Here is a 20,537-nt window from a genome sequence, read left to right on the forward strand (position 1 = left end):
TTCCTTCCTTCGCCCGTTTTGTTTGGTTGTTCGTTTAACAAAAGATAAATAAAGTCAACTGTCTTAAATATATATTTATGTGACAAATTTCTACAGTTAGATGGTGGAGATATACTCCAAAGACCATGTTCAATATTGAGCACCAAGCACGCTATGGTTGTTTCATAAATATAAAATGAAAAATGCTAAATACCTATCTCTCAAATGGTTTCGTCTTGATTCTTCATATCTCTCTAAAGGCTACTACCATTTAGATAAGAGTATTTTCAGGAAGGCCACCTCTAGCCTTCCCTATATTTTTAAATAATCTTTACAAAACCTTTTCAAAAATAATTTTTTCTCTAAATCTAAATCATGTAGGGTTGATTTGTACATGGTTTGTCCTTGCTCTACGTTTGAGTGTCAATGTTCTTATTAATGCAACAGACTGGCTGCATCAAACCCCACAGTATTGACAAGTATGTCTTAGCTTTCTATGGGAAAAAGCAAATAGCCTTTATCACAAATTAAAGGCACAGCTATTTTATGCCATTTGTTACCAACTTAATGATAACATGTAACACTGGATGGTTATAGAATTATTTCATATAGATTTCTTTTATAAGTTATTCTCTTAATCTTTCTAACATATATACAATATACATATATTTATATATACCCCTGATAAATCTTGTTTTAAAGGTAAAACATCAACTCCATTCAGCCTAATTGTAACCAGAAAAGGCTGTCAATATTTCACAACTCCACTGGGGAAGTGATGGTCAAGTGGACCTTACCAGTATTTTTTTAACACTACATCATTGGTGTGCAATGAACTCAGCTTCATTTTTTTTCTTGTTGTTACTAACATTTAAATATATATTAATTGTTTATATCATGTCAGTAGGAAATCTAAAATACAACAATAAACCCACAACAATAGCTAATGCTTAATTCTACCATCACTTAAAGCAGTAACTTTTCCTAAGAGACAACCCTACTGGTATGATATAAAAGGCATATTACAGAGACACAATCTTCTCTGTATTTATTGGATATGTACTAACATGAAAGATCTTTACTTTGAATTGTCATTCAAGGTTATGATTGTTTCTTATCCTTGAAACAGAAGAGATGTACTGATTTCTTTCCAAATGCCCATGATACATGGGTTTATCTGTTTTCAGATATAGGTTTTATTACAAGCACTTCTCTGTTTCCAGCAATACTTCTTCAGGGTGGGAAATCAGTATTTGCAATAAATAACCTTTATTAATGGCTTCCCTACCTCTAAGAGTAACCCTGTTCATTCTTGAAGCTTAACAGGGGAGGAGAACGCTGGCCAGGGAGACCTCCAGGATAGCATCTTGTGTTTATACTTTGACTGCTTACTGATATGAAATACTTGTTCGTTTTACCTTTTGCAATATTTTGAAATCTAATGGCATAGATTGAGACACAGCACTATTGTTGAACAAGACATCTACTGTATCTACTTTTGTTGGGATAAATACCCAATAATTGCTGTCATAGCAAGAAGACCAGCACGGGTACTACTATTCACAGTGTTGCTTTTGTTTTTGTTTCTTTTTTTTTCTTTTTTCACATTGTTTTAATCTACAGAGTAAATTATTATATATACATTGGAACCAGTTAATGCCCTTAGACAATGTATAGTTGTTTCATAGAGCAGGAAAGACAATGCAGGGGGAAACAGGTGCCCAAAAGCACAGTCACAAAGGCTTCAGAAGTTCTAGATAATACTACAAGCCAATGCTGGAGATCACTTCTAAAACAATCAATATTCAAGAGGAATGCTTTAATTTGGAGAAAATACCACTCCCTCCCTCCTGCCCCTATACTCCCCACCCCCTTTTATTATCTTTTCAATTCACTATCAAAAGTCCTGGCTCTTCAGATATACTTTAAACTATAAATAAACACTGCATAGTTCTCTTTGTTTTTTGTTTTGTTTTGTGAAAAATTATTGCAGTACAATTATTCCCGTTTGGAATTTAGTAGGGAGCAAACAGCACGGGAGTGTGGGCGGTCCGAATGGGTCCGGGAGCTGGCCTCAGGAGTGCGGGAGGAAGAGCGGAAGTCTGGAAGAGGGTCGCTGCTGGAGCCGTGCGCAGGCTGAAGGGGGAATTCACGGCCACGGCGGCGGCGGCGGCGGCAGCTGCCAGCGGGTTTGGTAGAATCCGTGGAGCCAATGGCTTTGAAGGTTCTTTTGAAAATACTAATTTTACCTGCAAGGGGAGAGACACAAGGAACAGAAGAACAAAGTTTGGGTGTCTGTTCTTTAAACCTCAACGCGGTTGGCAGCTTCAGAAATATAGCAGTAAAAACTAGAAAGATACATTCACACTTGTGAACTGACAATTGAAAAAAATGGAGGGTGTAGAATATTTTCCAGCTGAAACACATGAGAAGTACCTGAAAACCCACCAGGGATATTGAAATGTACTCCAGAAAAATACTCAGCGATGTTATTTTATTTTGTTTTTGTTGGAAGTTATAATTCCAGAGGAAAGCATCCATCTTGAGAAAAAAAAATAGGAATTTTTTTATACCACTCTGTACCTCACATTAACTGTCAAGGAGGAGACCTTTTTTTAATTAAAATCTTTTTTTTTCTTTTTATTTGAGAGGCACAGAGACAGAAGAGGTTGGGGGAGGTACAAAGAGTTTACTGGTATACTCACAAATGCCTGCTAAGACCCAGCTGGGGCTATAGCTGGGAGCTGTGAACTCAATCCACATCTCCCATAAGTAGCAAGAATCCAACCACTTGAGCCATGACTGAAGCTTGCCAGGGTACATATTAGCAGAAAATGGGGTTTGGGAGTCAGAGCTAAAGGTTGAATACAGGCATTCTGTTATGGGATGCAGAACAATAGCCTACCCAAAGGCCTTCCATAACAGAAATTGAAAGAATTTGTCACCATTCACCCAGGCTTATAAATGATGCTTAAGGATATGTTACACACAGAAACACAGAAAGATAGTCATAATTATGAAAGAACGTGAAAGCAGAAACTCTACAAGTAAAGTACAGAGAAAATCCAAAGAAATCAATAGGAGGTCTAAGTCATTACTTATCAATAGTAACCTTGAATGGAAATGGCATAAATTCTCCAGTTAAATAATATAGATCAGCTGAATAGATTAAAAAACAAGACCCATCTATTTACTGCCTACAAGAAACTCACCAACAAATATACATGAAGACTGAAAGTGAAAGGTTGGGAAAAGATATTCCATGCTAATGAAAAGAAAAAATAAGCAGGTATATCCACCCTAATATGGAACAAAATAGATTTTAACACAAAACTATTAAAAGCGACAAAGAAAGGCATTATGTAATGATTAAGAGATCAATTCAACAGGAAGATGTGACTGTAATAAATGTATATGGACCCAATGACAGGGCATCTAGCTGTTAAACAAATGTTAATGGATCTAAAGGGAGATAAAGACTACAATACAATAGTAATGGGAACTTCAGCACCCCACTTTCATTAATGCACAAATCAACTACATCGAAAATCAACTAAGAGGCTAGTGCCGTGGCTCACTAGGCTAATCCTCCGCCTGCGGCACCGGCACCCTGGGTTCTAGTCCCGGTCGGGGTGCCGGATTCTGTCGCAGTTGCTCCTTTTCCAGTCCAGCTCTCTGCTGTGGCCCGGGAGGGCAGCGGAGGATGGTCCAAGTGCTTGGGCCCTGCACCCGCATGGGAGACCAGGAGGAAGCACCTGGCTCCTGGCTTTGGATCAGCGCAGCATGCCGGCTGTGGTGGCCATTTGGGGGGTGAACCAACAGTAGGAAGACCTTAGACCTTTCTCTCTGTCTCTCTCTCTCTCATTGTCTAACTCTGCCTATCCAAAAAAAAAGAAAGAAAGAAAGAAAGAAAGAAAGAAAGAAAGAAAGAAAGAAAGAAAGAAAATCAACTAAGAAATAACAGAGTTTATCTACACTATGGACGAAATGGAATTAATTGATAACTACAGAACATTTCATCCCACAGTTGAACAATACACATTACTTTCATCAGTTACTCATATGGAGAGAAAGTCATCAACTGTGTGACCAATTATCTCTGAAAAACAAGGATCGTTAAGCTGGGGGGGGGGTGTTAGATACTTTTTTTTTTTTTTTTTTTGACAGGCAGAGTGGATAGTGAGAGAGAGACAGAGAGAAAGGTCTTCCTTTGCTGTTGGTTCACCCTCCAATGGCCACCACGGCCGGCACTCTGCAACCGGCGCACTGCGCTGATCCGATGGCAGGAGCCAGGTGCTTATCCTGGTCTCCCATGGGGTGCAGGGCCCAAGGACTTGGGCCATCCTCCACTACACTCCCTGGCCACAGCAGAGAGCTGGCCTGGAAGAGGGGCAACCGGGACAGAATCCGGTGCCCCGACCGGGACTAGAACCCGGTGTGCCAGCGCCACAAGGAGGAGGATTAGCCTAGTGAGCCGCGGCGCCGGCCTAGATACTATTAATAATGCAATTTTGACTGCCTTTCTTTTTATTTAGGAAACATCCATTTGATGGTCAAAATGTACCTGTACCTGTTGGGGCCAGTGTGTATTATGCTATGCCCCCACCTTCTGTGCCAGCATCCCATATGGGTACTGGTTTAAGTCTTGGCTGCTCCATTTCCCATCCAGCTCCCTGCTAATGCACCTGGGATAGCAGCAGAAGATGGCCCAAGTCCTTGGGTACCTAGATCCACAAGGGAGACCCAGAAGAAGCTCCTGGCTGCTAGCTTCAGATTGGCCCAGTTCTGGACGTTGTAGCCATTTGGGGAATGAACCAGCCGATGGAAGACTTCTTTCTCTCACTCTCTCTCTTTCTCTCTTTCTCTGCAATTCTGTCTCTCAAATAAATAAATAAATCTTTTTTTAAAAAAAAGCTATACATATGCAGGCCTGAATATCACTACAGTTTATCACAGAAATATCAGGTGTGCACAGAATTCACAGCCTCCCAGTGCAGCTAAATTTGCTCCAGCAGGAGAGTAAAGTGAATGCATAAAAATGGGCCATACTGGGGCCGGCGCAGTGGCTCACTTGGTTAATTCTCCACCTCACAGCGCCAGCATCCCATATGGGCACCAAGTTCTAGTACTGGTTGTTCCTCTCCCAGTTCAGCTCTCTGCTGTGGCCCGGGAGGTCAGTGGAGGGTGGCCCAACTGCCTGGGCCCTGCACCTGCATGGGAGACCAGGAGGAAGCACCTGGCTCCTGGCTTTGGATCAGTGCAGTACTGGCCGTAGTGGCCATTTGGGGAGTGAACCAATGGAAGGAAGACCTTTCTCTCTCTCACTGTCTATAACTCTACCTGACAAATAAAAAAATTTTAAAAAATGGGCCATACTACATTAACTGGGTTAAACCAGACTGGGATCTCATAATAGATTTTTTTAGCTTTTAGCTTTAGTTTTTCATTAACCACACTTTCATGTGTCAGCAGTACACAATAGCATCAATATTAACAAGGTCTATTTAAAGAAAACATTTCAAAATCACAACTCTGCAGATACTCTAGGGTCAGTTTTTAATTTTTTGTTGTGCTTTCAGTCTCTGATGAAAGTGACAGTCATGTCAACCTTTAATGAGTTCATCAGTATTAGCCCGCAATGTCAGAAGGTTTCACAGACTTCTAAAGCCCTACCCAAAAATGCAGGAAGGGACATTATACCAGCATGCTTACTAAATCTAAAGGGCTTATTAAGAGGGATGGGGACAGAGTATTTTCCAGGATCTTACTTCTCAGGCCTTATATAATGTCGCTGAGTGAATAACTAAATAAAATTAAGCTATATTCTTAAGATTGTGTTATTCAAAACCTGAAATTGTTGAAAGTAACAACCACATCAATGCTTTGTCTCTTAAATATATTACAAAGGAATTGTAAGAATGTGTTTGTCGCTGACTCTCTTTCCTGCAAGTATCTACTAACATCTAGACTAGATTTCACAGGGTTCCTTATCTGACTCCAAAAGTCTGGCATTTCTCTTTTCCCTGGGCACTGTGATAAACCTGACCCCAACTCATAAAGACAAGAACCTGGGCTGTGGCTAAAGCCACTGATGCCATCTAGGAGAGGCCCAACTTTTAGAAAACACAGGTGGAGCAGATTGAGGTTCACTAAGGACAGTGCACGCTCGTAGGGAACGCCCACACCACACTCACCCCCAGTGGATGCGCTGCTTTCTGCAGTTTGTTGTAAGGGCTGTATTTAGGTTTCGGGGGCTTCCCAGCAGCTCTGTCTTTGTGCCTTCGACTGCTGATGTGCTATTAAAAGCAATTAAAAATGACAGCTTTGAAAAAAGTCATGCAAAAAAACACTTTCACAAATATTATTGTAACCTAGGGCAAGGATATTCATTATTTCATGCAAGTTTCAGAAAGAGAACAATAAAAGAGCCATGCACTTTTGTCCTCAGATTCTGGTTCCCTGAGGATATATATTTTTATTCTATCTATTTTAGTGTATTTTTAACAAACAGGGAGATCTTTTTTTTCCCCCAGTTTTTTCCCCTTATCACTGCACACATCTCCTTTTTTAGAAAAGCATTTATGAAAGAAAGGAATGTCTAAAGGAATTTTATGTGCAAATAAACAAAGATGCCCAGGCAGGCATGAATTTATTTCCATACTAATATTTATTTTCACATTTGTACAGTCAAATGCCAACGCTTTAAATTCTAAAGATAAATAACTAAAGCTGCATAAAAATCAGCAAAATATTGTAATATATACAAATAAAACAAAACACAATATGAGGGCTGTGCCTTTAGCTGGAAATGTATAACTGATCTCTTAGGAAGGCTATTCAGAGCAAAAATGAATGCAACATGATTAGTCATCCCTTCAGCAGGTGGCTGCAGGATTCAGAAATACAGTATAATACCACATAAAATACACAAAATAAAAGCAAAGCACAGTACAAAATTAGCTTTAGCACATAAATATCTAAATAAGTAAAAATGGAACATTGCAAGTTGACCTTGACAGAAAATCTGATAGACAAAAAGATCTGATGTCCCTTCCCCTCCCATTTTTCATATACATGAATAGCACAAACTCACCGCTAACCATTTCCACAAGTATTTCCTCAGCAACTTAAGTACGTGCAGGTATATAAGGACAGTGAGCAAGAGGTAAGCGGGTAGATGCATGCGTGGGTCCATGGATGTAGGCAGAAATGAGAGAAAACAGAAAGGAAACAGGCACAACCAGTTCACATGAGTGTGCCCTATCTTTTTTCCTTAGACTGTCCTCTGCCCACCTGTTTAAGTTGTGTTTCTGAGTTGACGTGCACATCACATATTTCACAGTGAAACGTTTTGTTTTGGAGGCCCGTGTTTCCCTTATTAACAGGTCCTTTGCCTTTGACGCCTGCTCTAGGAAAGGCTTTGATAGTCCCGCTTCCGTTCCGGGCTTCTAGCATGGTTTTGTGCTTAGTACCTGCAAGGAATATTGAGAAAGAAAGAAAGAAAAAGAGAAAAAGGAAAAAAATCTTGGCTATCATATACCTTCAAGAAGCTATAATACAACTTGATGCCTCATTGCAGTGTAGTCCTTGCAGAGGTTATGCTTGAAATGCGGTTACGCCGTCGTAGACTGTACCACTGCTCCCATCACCTTCCATAGCATTATTAAAGTATCTAATTTGGCTAATGTTCCACATAACCAACAAGCACCATCAATACGGTAACTAAACTTGAAAGTCCTACAGCTAAATTACAGGGGAGTGACTTGAATTCATTTCCTCCTGATGCTAATAAGACATAAATGATAGCTGATGAGGAAGATTGACTTAGCTGCTAAAGGTATAGTTGGAGGTGATGTGTACAAATGTAATCAGTTTAAGCATGGTATGTTTACAGAAGTGGTTCTAATTAAATACCCACTTCCGAAACAGAATACAAACATGTTTCCATGGTTGTGCATTTTAGGTTCAAAGAGAGAGTAAGAATATAAATATATATTTTTATTTGCACTGATTATTTATTTATATAGAGAACAGATTTCATGTGCTTCATATATTCAATTTGAAGCCCACAGTGATACTTCCCACCCTACCATTCCTCCTTCCTTTGTCTTTCCTCCTTCCATTTTATTTTTCCCTTTTACTTTTGTGCTAACATACTTTCCATTTACTTTATAATCACAATCTTAATCTTCTACTTAATAAAGAATTAATCAAGTAGAAAGTAGAAATATCACTGTTCCACCAGAGTATAGACAGGAGCTATAAACATAATCAAATCTCCTGATGTCAATTTCACTCTTTTTTTAACTTTTATTTAATAAATATAAATTTCCAAGTACAACTTTTGGATTATAGCGGGTTTTCCCCTCATAACCTCCCTCTCACCACAGCCATCCCATCTCCCACTCCCTCTCCCATCCCATTCTTCATTTTCAAGATTCATTTTCAATTATCTTTATATACAGACCAACTTAGTATATGCTAAGTATAGATTTCAACAGTGTGTACCCACACAGAAACACAAAGTATAAAGTGCTGTTTGAGTACTAGTTATCCCGTTAATTCACATAGTACAACACATTAAGGACAGAGATCCTACATGGGGAGTAAGTGCACAGTGACTCCTGTTGCTGATTTAAACAATTTCACTCTTATACATTACAGTTTTATACTCTATAAATTAGCTACCACGAATTTTTTAAAAAATTGTATTTAATATCTTAACAAAAGAAAGCCATGTTAGGATATTAGAGCCCACCATGTAATTTCAAATGTAACAAAGGACCAATAAAATGAGAGGTCAGCTCATAGTCAAAGTAGATATACTACAAATTAATATCTCTTTTTAATAAACCGATAATATTTGTGGGCTTCCCCACCTATTTTATGTAACATTACTTATCAATTGTTAACAATATTTGTATTTGCTGGATCACTATTGTTACATAAAGCTCATGATATCCCATATTCTCCCCAAATTTTGCTCAAAATTTCCTTTCTTTTAGAGTTCATAAGTACATTTATTTTTCTCACAGTGGTTTGGTATGAAATTTTCTTTTATAATCATTTGTGTCATTTCTGCCAGTTATTTTGCAAATCCTTTTTAGTAGTTTCTGCTTCCTAATTGCATTTATTAGAATGTTCGTCAGTTCTGCAGGCATAAGAACAGAACAATTGTGTATCAAGAAGGATGTCATGTAGGGGACACTCTGGTGAGTACTGAGCACACCTGTTAAACAGGAGACAACACATAACACAAGGCATGTGCGCAGCCATAGGTTTCTCTCATTCAAAGTGGTCAGAGAACTACTGAGTCCAATATTTTAAAATCGTAGGTTCTTACAACATAGAATGTCCACTTTTTTTATTTTTATTTTTTTTATTTTTTGACAGGCAGAGTGGACAGTGAGAGAGAGAGACAGAGAGAAAGGTCTTCCTTTAGCCGTTGGTTCACCCTCCAATGGCCGCCGCGGTAGCGCGCTGCGGCCGGCGCACCGCGCTGTTCCGATGGCAGGAGCCAGGTGCTTCTCCTGGTCTCCCATGGGGTGCAGGGCCCAAGCACTTGGGCCATCCTCCACTGCACTCCCTGGCCACAGCAGAGAGCTGGCCTGGAAGAGGGGCAACCGGGACAGGATCGGTGCCCCGACCGGGACTAGAACCCGGTGTGCCGGCGCCGCAAGGCGGAGGATTAGCCTGTTGAGCCACGGCGCCGGCCTAGAATGTCCACTTTTAACATCCATATTATTATGCAAGGCTATTAAAATGTTCCTATCGCAGCAGGTTAAAGAGAAGGAAGGCAATGTCTTGGAGGAAGATGGGAGGGACTGAAGCACGAAGCTCCAGAACTGTTGCCGGTGGTGTTTGTGAGATCCCTCACTGAGCGCTGTTCTTCCCCTCCTCCCTGTATTGCAGGAATCACAGATGCTTGCCCCTTCATCTGAAGGTTCACAGTGAGACACGGGGAAAAACAGTCCCAGAGAATAAGAACCATACCAACAGATGATTTTATCAAACAATTTCTTTACCCATAGCCCCTTCAGCCAAATTGAGAAGCATTTTGTGAGGCTAGTTTGGCTTATGAATACTTGGGAAAGCAACAGAAGATAAATTATCATCCTGACTTCCTTGAATGGCTCCTGACCCACTTTGGTTTTATATCTTTTATAATTAGAGGAGTTCAGACTTCATAGGATTGGAATACAGATAGGGCAGAACACTGAGTTAACCCACTCCACAATATCTATGTAATGTGTCTTGCCTGGGAAGAGAAAAAGGCCAGACATGGATGGCTTGCCTCAACATCGAGTGTCAGGTGAATTAGGGAGATGAGAGGGAATCTGAAAGATGGGGCTCTAGTAGCTGGTTTAGCAGTAGCAGGAAAAGATACCAGAAGTAACATGCTCCTCGGAATATGTTTGGTAAGCTAAGTCACACCTATGTGGTGTTCCTTGAGGGATAGTAGAAATGGGACATAAGGGGACACTGGAGAAAACCCATCCTCTCTCAAAATCATTGAGTTATTGAAATTATGATTTCAGTGTAATCTCTCCATGGAAGCCAGAAAATGTAAAAAATTAAACATATTCACCCATTCATGCCTTATGCATAGACACATGCACAGACACACATACACGCTTAAAACATGGCAAGAACTAGGGGAGAACTAATAGCTTTGATTCTGGGGCTGCTCTTCATCAGACGGCATGAGACTTCTATAATACAACCTCAAGCATTTAGTAACTGATTGTCAATCATAGTGTTTAGATAGTTTTACAAGATCTTAGAATTTGAATAGCTTTGTAAGGGCTGCTGTATTTTCTCCAATACAGATAAAATTAGAACCTTAAACCATTTTCATTTATGAGAGTTAAAACATGAATTCACTAATATACACTTACTGGTTTTTAGAACTCATATTGATTAATCTTCAAACATTAGACATACTGTGTTAAAATTCTGAACTGCTCACAGCTGCCACATGAATGAAGTGCTGTGATTACTCCCACTTTAGAGATAACAAAGTGAGATTTAAAAAGGTTAAGTTAGCTGCCTGTGGTCACGAAGCAAGAACCACTTGAAGTAGTTGGCAGGTAGAATGTGGATTCCTCTTTTAAAAAAAAGGATTATTTTATTTGTTTCAAAGGCAGAGCTACAGAGAGAGAGAGAGAGAGAGAGAGAGAGAGAGAGAGGTCTTCCATCCTCTGGTTCATTCCCTAGATGGCTGCAACCCCTGGGCTGGGCTGGGCCCCCTGCATGTGGGTGCAGGGGTCCAAGGAACTGGGCCATCTTCTACTACATTCCTAAGTGCTTTAGCAGGGAGCTGGATTGAAAGTGGAGCAGTCAGGACTTGAACCTGCGCCCAAATAGGATGCCAGCTCTGCAGCCGGCTTTACCTGCTCCACCACAATGCTGGCCCTGGAACTTGGATTTCTAGGTCCCTAGAAATCCACTAAGGATTTCTGAAGCATCTAGATTCAGTTGCACATAGCCACTTTACCTTTTTATTTTTATAGTTTTTTCTAAAGTTAGATTTTCACTAGAGTCTTTCAAATTCCCCCATCTGCCTTTTTTTTTCTCCTAATGCTCTTTTCTGCTTAGCAGAGGTCCATGAATCATGATGCTTAAAAAGGCCTTTTAATGGCCAATGATGTCACCTCTGCTTCAGCACTGGGTAAACAGCTTGCAAAGCTCATGCCTTCCTCTGTGACTGCTCAGCAGGGCACTCACAAGTCAGATGCTGCACTTGACTCCCTCCTCCTCTGAGGAAAGAGTCTACGTGAAGCTAAGTGGACTATTTTCCTCTCGACATTTCTGAAAAGTTGACTCTGACAATGGCCTCCATTTGAAGCGTCAAGATTTCTGAAAGGGGAAATATATTCCAAACACAGTTTAAATTTGGCAAATTTATAAGGTTCTAAGAAACCCTGGGTGTGTCGGATTTTACTTGTTTTGTCTATTTTTAAATACTTTTTCAATGCAAGGTATTTCTCATATTTCTAAAAATCAAAGTAATATGGGAGGAAGGGCTAGTTTTCTCTTTCACTCCCCATCATCTTGACAACTTCCTTATTTTTTCTTTTTAGCTGACTCTCAAGTCAGGTACTGGAAAGAGCAAGAAAACTGGCAAGACTTTAAAAAATTAAATAAATAATTCATTAACACTAAATTTTTAGGTCATCAGGAAAACTGAAGAAACTAATAAAAACAACAAAATCATAATTCTGCCAGAAACAAGTATATAAAAATAATAATGCCATTGTTATTTCCTTATTTATTTTCTATTTGTATGTATACATTTAATTTTTAATTCTGTAAATATATTTATTTATTGAGAGAGAAAGAGAAAGAGGGAGAGAGGAGAGAGACATCTCCCATCCATTGATTCATTCCCCAAACACTCGAAACAGCTGAGGCTGGGCCAGCTAAAGCTGGGAGCTGGGAACTAAATGTGCATCTCGTACATGGAGGTCAGGACTCCAGCTCCCTGAGCCATCACCTGCTGCCTCGGTTGGTCTGTCCTGGCGGGAAGCTGGATTCAGGAGAAGGGCCTGGACTCCAACCCAAACTCTCCGAGGTGGGATGCAGGAGTCCCAAGTGGTGTCTTAACCAGCAGACCAAGCATCCACCCCCAATATGTCCATTGTTAAAAGTTTGAATAACTTAGCTAAAGCGACTTTGCCAAAATACCTGAGGAATTATAAACACTTTTAGAAATGTGCATTGTTTTAAATGATAACATAGACTTTCAACATGAATATATTTAACTACTTATCTAATATTAGAAATTCACATCATTTCTTTTCTTTCCTATATAATCAGCTTGAAATGTTCATGCTACTCATTATATGTATCACATATTTGATTGTTTCCTTTGGATAGATTTTCACAAGTAATATCATATGGACAAAGAATATGACTATTTTTAAGCCTCTTGATTCAAAGTGATAAATAACTTTATAAACTTCCAAAGGAAATTACAGAGGAATGAATTTTATAAGGAAATTTTATCTTGGAAGGATCTGCAGAATGTGCCCCTACCTAAAATAAATTTCAATACCCTCAAATTTAATTTTCCAGAATGTCCATTAAATAATACTAGGGTACTTCAAAAATTTAGGGGGAAAATGGGATTAAAATATAATGCATAGTTTCCAGGAACTCTTGGAAAAAAATCTCATACTGAGTAATGTTTGACTACATTCTTAACAAACTCCTACAACTGCCAGTAGTAATGTAGTTACATTCTCATTGACAAGTTCAATGATTCATCTTACAGATAAAATGGGGAAAAGTAGTCAGTCTTAATAAAAATAGCCAAGTGAAAAGGTGATTTTTATGTGCTCATTTATGTTATTCAGTATAGTCATGTTATATTCTAACTTGTTTGTCTCTAAGTTCTCTTGACTCTGTGTACTTGAAGTGTGTAATTAGCATCGAAGCCCTCCATGTGTTCTTTTTCAAACCTTTAAATGTCAAGTTAACTTTGTTTTACCCTAACTTCCTTTATAGTATGTGTTTTCCATGTTGGTTTGTTTTTTGCCACACAGAACAACATTTTGACCTATTTTATCAACATATCAGCACACTTAATGGCATCCATGGTATCAGGTTCCCAAGTAATTTCCCAAGTGAGCAAAAATTGAGTTATTCCTGTAAGTTCTCTGATTGAAAGTAATTTGCAGACATGCCAGTAATGTATCTAAAGTGCAATTTGCAGAGGAACTGAAAAGGGAAAGGAGAGATCTAAAACCCAGAGGAAAGGAGAATTTCATTTTTAACATTAGAAAAGGCCCCTGAGGGAAAGCTATGAAATAGTGATGGCGTGAGAGACAACCCACAAGATACACCCAGAAAGCCAAAGGAATCCCAGAGAACTCTGCAGGCTGAGGGACCCAGCCCAAGGGTTGGCTTGAAAGAGAGATACACATATGGAATCCACATGGATATAACCCTTGAAATCCCAGCAGGTGAGGGGGAATATGAGGCATGTAGCAAGTCTCTTTTATCCATCTGCCTGGAAAACACTGTGCACTGCACAATACCCTTGGGCACTCCTCTCATCACCTTAAACAAGGCCTTCAGAGCTTGAAGCATGCCATGTGTGAAGCATGCCCCGAGAGAGTCTAGCAAAAACGTCCTCACAAAATTAACACTCAATAACCAATACATAAACCAATTATTCACAATGCTGTAGTGTAACTGGTGTATGATGCTGTCTTAGTGACTGATAATATCTGTTTTTGTTTCCTCTTTATGTAAACTAGCTTTACTTTTTTAAATTTTAAATGAAAGTGGCAGACACTTTTGATAGAAAATTCAAGTACAAAAAGGTGTAAGGTGAAAAGCGAAAAACTACCCAGTCCTCCACTTCAAGCCCCATAACCTCACTGCCAACACATTCCCTTGTTTCAGTGTCCTGAAATGTTCTGAACACCAACGACTTTATGTGAGGCGTGGGCAGGAAAAGTAACAGGGGTAGAGCCTTCCACTGTGTTACATGTGAAACCACAAGAACAATCCTGAAAAACTACCTGGCCAGAAAATGCATTTTGCCATATCTCTGAAGTCACTTATTGTGGTGGTAAACAAGTGAGAGATAACCGAATGTGAAATAACCCTGAATACTCTCAATGATGTAATACAGCCCAAATTATCTACTATCACAACCCCACAAACATATTACTTGTGAATTATAGCTTTAGTACATTAGACTCATGGCTAACCGAGTAGCTATTTAGCCATGGGTGGCTCTTGAGCCATTGAAATGAGACCACTGCTTCTGAGAAAATGAAGTTGAAATTTATTTAAATTTAAATGGCTGGGGCCAGCGCCATGGCTCACTTAGTTAATCCTCCGCCTGCGGTGCTGGCATCCCATATGGGCACCAGGTTCTAGTCCTGGTTGCTCCTCTTCCAGTCCAGCTCTCTGCTGTGGCTGGGGAGGGCAGTGGAGGATGGCCCAAGTGCTTGGGCCCCTGCACCCTCATGGGAGACCAGGAGGAAGCTCCTGGCTCCTGGCTTCAGATTGGCTTAGCTCTGGCTGTAGCAGCCATTTGGGGGGTGAACCAATGGAAGGAAGACCTTTGTCTCTGTCTCTCTAGCTCATTGTCTAATTCTGTCAAATAAAAAAAAAATACATTTAAATGGCTATGATAGTACAGCTGTAGTACTCAAAAATGTACCGCAGGGGCAGGTGGAACAAGGCTTATGAGGCTTGACTGTTGCTTTATCATTTGCAGAAAATTTAAAGAAGGCACAAGAACAGAATTGGGATAGGACGGTCTCTTCTTTTATCTCCAATCAAACTGAAGATTAACCAATTTAGGTGCTGGGTCGACATGGCTGATCATTTTGGAGCCTTAATAACAATGCCATAAACACCAACCACACCTGACTGACTTAAAGGAGTGCTTCAGATTTGAATCGTTAGCTTTGTGAGCATAAGTTTTTTTGTGTCTTAATTTTCTGAGTTATAGAAAAGGAAATTCTCCATGGGGCCAGCACTATGAGGTAGCAGGTTAATACCCTGGCCTGAAGCGCTGGCATCCCATATGGGCGCTAGTTCAGGACCCGCTGCTCCACTTCTGATCCAGCTCTCTGCTGTGGCCTGGGAAAGCAGTAGAAGATGGCCCAAGTCCTTGGGCCCCTGCACCCACATGGGAGACCTGGAGCAAGTTCCTGGCTCCTGGCTCTAGATCTGCACAGCTCCAGCTGTTGCAGCCGACTGGGAAATGAACCAGCAATTGGAAGACACCCCACCCTGTCCCCTCCTCTCCTTCTCTCTGTGTGTAACTCTTTCAAGTCAATAAATATATCTTTTAAAAAAAAAGAAAGAAAAGGAAATTCTTTGATTTCCTGGGTTGTTACGTTAAATGCATTAGTAGTTTTCAGCATTATTCTTCATTGCCCCATGAGCTTGATGAATTTTAGTCAATCTCTTTCTCCTTGTAGAGCTATTTTTGTTTATAAATCTCTAAGCATTTCAAATTGTAATTTAATGTGCCCTTTCATAGTAGTCTTCTCTGTATATACTAAGCTCAGTGAGGGATAGAATACACTCCATCAAGGGATCAAAAACTGGAATGAGTTTAGTGAAAATTATCGACGCTGCTACTTAGTGATTACCAGAAATATCTGCCCAAATTTGTGCTAAGCTTCAACTACAAAATGCTTTAAAGTTGGTGTTTTGTTTTGTTTTTTTGGTGGAGGAGGGAGGTTGGTGCTGTGGCATAGTGGGTAAAGTCGCCACCTGCAGTGCCAGCATCCCATACGGGTGCCAGTTCAAGTCCCAGCTGCTCCACTTCCGATCCAGCTTTCTGCTATGGCTGGAGAAAGCAGCAGAAGATGGCCAAAGTGCTTGGGCCCCTGCACCCATGTGGGAGACTTGGAAGAAGCTCCTGGCTCCTGGCTTTGGATCGGTGCAGCTCCAGCCATTGCAGCTAATGGGGAATGAACCAGCAGATGCAAGACCTCGCTCCCTTTCTCTGCCTTTCCTTCTCTCTCGCTATAATTCTGACTTTCAAATAAATAAATATTTTTAAAAAGGTTTTTTTTTTGTAATTGTATAGAGAAAACCATCAAAATAAGCTAAACTAATCATTGCCTACTAGGATCTTTGAAGTAGGGTGGGAATTTCATTAAAGAAAAAACAAAACACAACTTTTGTTAACATTTGTGTCCACAGCATGCAAATTTCAAGAGGAATTCTGGATTTTGTGAAAGGACTATGTCCTCCTAAGGTATTTTTTTAAAGATTTTATTTATTTTATTTGAGAGTTAGAGTTACAGACAGTGAGAGGGAGAGACAGACAAAAAGGTCTTCCTTCCGTTGGCTCTCCAAATAGCTGCAATGGCCAGAGCTGCGCCAATCCGAAGTCAGGAGCCAGGTGCTTCTTCCTTGTCTCCCATGCAGGTGCAGGGGCCCAAGGACTTGGGCCATTTTTCACTGCTTTCCTGGGCCACAGCAGAGAGCTGGACTGGAAATGGAGCAACCAGAACTAGAACCAGCGCCCACATGGGATGCTGGCACCACAGGCTAAGGATTAACCTACTATACCATGGCACCTACCCCACATCCTAAGGTATTTTAAACATTGTTGGATTACTTTTTGCACTCTGCTAGTTAGTTCAGAGGAGCTGCTTCACTTCAAAAAATCCAAACAAGAATGTCTGTGTTAAATTCCTGTATGTAGATGTCATGGAACACAGATCAATTAACTGTCACCTCAAATGGTGAAAAAGAAAAACAAAAAACAAATGAAATAACACCACTGACCCCTAAATAAATCCAGCAGCTGTGGTCATACTAATTATTGTGGCATCATGCTGGATCCGTAAATGTTGCCACATGGCCTCTTAATTCCACTGAAGACAGAAAGACTGAGGGACAGGGAGAGAAAAAGACATGGAAAACATAATCTCCTTGCTCAAGTTCACATAAAAATTTGCGTATCTAATTATTCGGTATTAATTGATTTTCCATTAATTTCAAAATCAGGTTTGATCACTTGCAGTCCATTCTATTGGATCATACCACAAACGGTGATGAATGGAAATTTTATTCCCCAAATTTGCTTGTGGTCAGTTGTTTATAGCTCAGAATACATTTTTCAAGATTTAAAAATGAACATGTTTGAAAGTAAGATCATTGGCTTCCCAGGAGCAGCCCATAGATGCTAAATTCTACACTCCATGTTACAGACTGTATTTCCTGTCTCTACATAATATGCTTCTGAAGAGGAAAAAAAAATCCTTAGAATTGTTACTCAAATGCAGGATAAGTATCTCCCCACCTGCAGCCTGGCTGCTTCTATCAAAATTGGCCTATAAACAGGTTGCCTGAAAAACACAACCGTGGCCGGCGCCGCGGCTCACTAGGCTAATTCTCTACCTGCGGCACCGGTACCCCAGGTTCTAGTCCTGGTCGGGGCGCTGGTTCTGTCCTGGTTGCTCCTCTTCCAGTCCAGCTCTCTGCTGTGGCCCGGGAAGGCAGTGGAGGATGGCCCAAGTGCTTGGACCCTTGCACCCGCATGGGAGACCAGGAGGAAGCACCTGGCTCCTGGCTTCGGATCGGTGCAGCACCAGCCGTAGAGGCCATTCAGGGAGTGAAACAGCGGAAGGAAGACCTTTCTCTCTGTATCTCTCTCTCACTGTCTAACTCTGCCTGCCAAACAAACAAAAAATAAATAAATAAAAGAAAACACAACCCAGCCTTCCCAGAGGTTTCCTAACAGCTGACCCTGGGAGAAAGAGGGAACGTTCCTTTGAGTCACATTGGAGGGTAGTGGTGCCTGCAGAGGGCAGTGGGGCGGTGACTGTGGTGCTCCCTGAGTGCAGACAGTAAGAGGGTGCCTCAAGGTGAGTTGAGAAAACAACAATTAAATGGCCTAAACAGTGTGCTTTCCACTTGCACATGAGCTGGGCACTTTAATGTCAGAGGAAGAACAACGCCAAAAAACAAGGTAGGGCTATATTCCAAACAACCGACGTGGGGACCACTGAGATTAGTATACAATAACCTAGTACATTTTATTACTTATCCTAAAACAGCTCCAGATACACACAAACTCAGACACAAGTGTTGTTTCATTGTAGATTCTTAACAGTTCCTAATTTTCTGGGCTCATTGAAGATACCGTTCATGCATTCAATCCCTGTGGTGCTCCTCTTTAAAATTGTAAACAGTTCTACTGTACACATTAACAAGGGTAGCACAGTGATCACAAAGGTTAAGAAACACAATCTGAGTTAATTCAACTCTGGCATTCTATGTAGCCAGCTGTAGTTTTTATGTTTGAAACAGGGAAACGTTGGGGCTGGCATTGTGGGCAGCTGTATTTGTGTGCCTGTTCAAGTCCTAGCTGCTCCACTTCCAATCCTGCTCAATGCTAAAGCACCTGGGGAAGCAGCAGAAGACGGCCCAAGTACACAGGCCCCAGCACCCACGCGGGAGATCCAGATGGAATTCAAGGCTCCTGACTTCAGTCTGGCTCAGTCTTGGCCATAGCAGTCATTTGCAGAGTGAACTAACAGTTGAGAGCCCTCTCTCTCTCTCTCTCTCTCTCTCCTCCTCTCCCTCTCTCTGTCACTCTGCCTTTCAAATAATAAATAAATCTATATTTAAAAAAATACACATTACAGTGAAACAGAGCATGGGTCATGAGCTTGAAGGTTTTGTTTGGTAGGCTCTGGTTGCCTAGGTTGGAAACTGGCTAAATGACGCACCTTGTTGGTCCCCTAATCTTTTTCATTCACCTCTATGAAAACAAAACAAAACAAAAACAATTTGCCTGTAATCCTTGTCTCAGAGTCTGCTCCTGGGAGAATCTGAGTAGCAACACATCGCAGTAATCCTGCGATGACTCTGGCTACTGCTGCCCGGCTCCTGGCAGGAGAGTAGGACATATGGAGCCTCTCTCATCGCACTCACCCCAGAGGAAGTCAGTGTGCGGACAGCAGGTTGCTCGGATGCAGGCAGGGTTGTATCACATTCATCTGCATCTAGTGAAAGTCCCCGACATAATGGGCCTCTCAACACTACTGCAGTTACAAATAACAGAGCTGACTCCGGAGGTCAAAGGGAGCAGACAGAGGCGGCCTTGTGTGTTTTCCTTTTTTCCTTTGCTGACTCTAGTAGTCCTGACACAGCGAGCCAGTCATTAGGCCCACAATGTGGGGTGGGCGGTTTCCAAACAGAAAAAGATCTCTGATGCAGAGAGGGAATTAGGGGATGAGGAGACCCCAGGGGCAACCTAGGGAGCGTCTAAAGCCCTCGGAGAAGCTGAAGGTTCTCTGGGAAGACTCCTATATTAGAATCCAAGTAGGAGGTGACAGCCATTCACCTCCTTCAACTCCCCGGACTCCTTCCTGCCTTATTTTTTCTCCTGATTTTTATAGTGACACACTTTCAGTTTATTTTATAATCACCAGCTTAACCCTCCACTAAATAAAGAATTCAACAAATAGAAGAAAAAAACATTGTTTCTCAACAGAAAAGACGAAGGCTGTAAATAATAATCAAACCTCAAAATGTCAATTTCATCCATATACATTACATTCTTTTGATGTTTCTGATAAGAATTCAAGGACTCTCAAATTCTTGATAAATGAACCCTGGCCTCAAAGGGCATGGTTTATTTGATCCCTCCTCAAAATGAATGTGTTTTTTTAATCACTACGAAAAAAAATCAAGAATTCTTGAGGAATAAGTGGACTTCCAGTGATGTGCCCATACACACAAGCCTCTTACATACAGGAAGAAATGGATTTGCACAAGGAAACATGTGGCAAATCTGCATAGTGCGGATTCTGACTTGGGGCCAGATGCTTTTCTGTGTTTCTCAGTCCCTGAACTCATGAACTCTTTCCAGCTACAACTAGTGTTATATGCTAGAGGGAAGATGTGTGCTGAAGGAATTGTTCTCTCTCTGCAATTACTCCCTGGAGTCTTGAAGTCAATATTTGCAAATTACTAGTACAGCAAATGACTGGTCAGTGACTCAACATACAGCTGCAGTATAAACTCGGGGCATGATTCACAAATGATTCATCTTCTATCAT

The 20,537-nt window shown here is 40.8% G+C and overlaps 1 protein-coding gene across 2 annotated transcripts in view; it reads right to left on the reverse strand.

Annotated features, from left to right (window-relative positions):
- Positions 1-1,802: 1,802 nt before the first annotated feature.
- The window catches only part of ZNF385D (zinc finger protein 385D), a 371,759-nt gene continuing 353,024 nt past the window's right edge, over positions 1,803-20,537 (reverse strand). For both annotated transcript variants that reach the window (XM_062179219.1, XM_062179226.1), the window contains exons 6-8: positions 7,273-7,451; positions 6,174-6,275; positions 1,803-2,228 (exon numbers count right to left, since the gene is read on the reverse strand). In XM_062179219.1, the coding sequence (XP_062035203.1) occupies positions 1,995-2,228; positions 6,174-6,275; positions 7,273-7,451 (515 nt within the window). In that variant the 3' untranslated portion in view covers positions 1,803-1,994. The remainder of the gene's footprint in view (positions 2,229-6,173; positions 6,276-7,272; positions 7,452-20,537) is intronic.

The sequence above is a fragment of the Lepus europaeus genome, chromosome 2, assembly GCF_033115175.1.
Source record: "Lepus europaeus isolate LE1 chromosome 2, mLepTim1.pri, whole genome shotgun sequence".
In the NCBI taxonomy this organism is placed as follows: domain Eukaryota; kingdom Metazoa; phylum Chordata; class Mammalia; order Lagomorpha; family Leporidae; genus Lepus; species Lepus europaeus.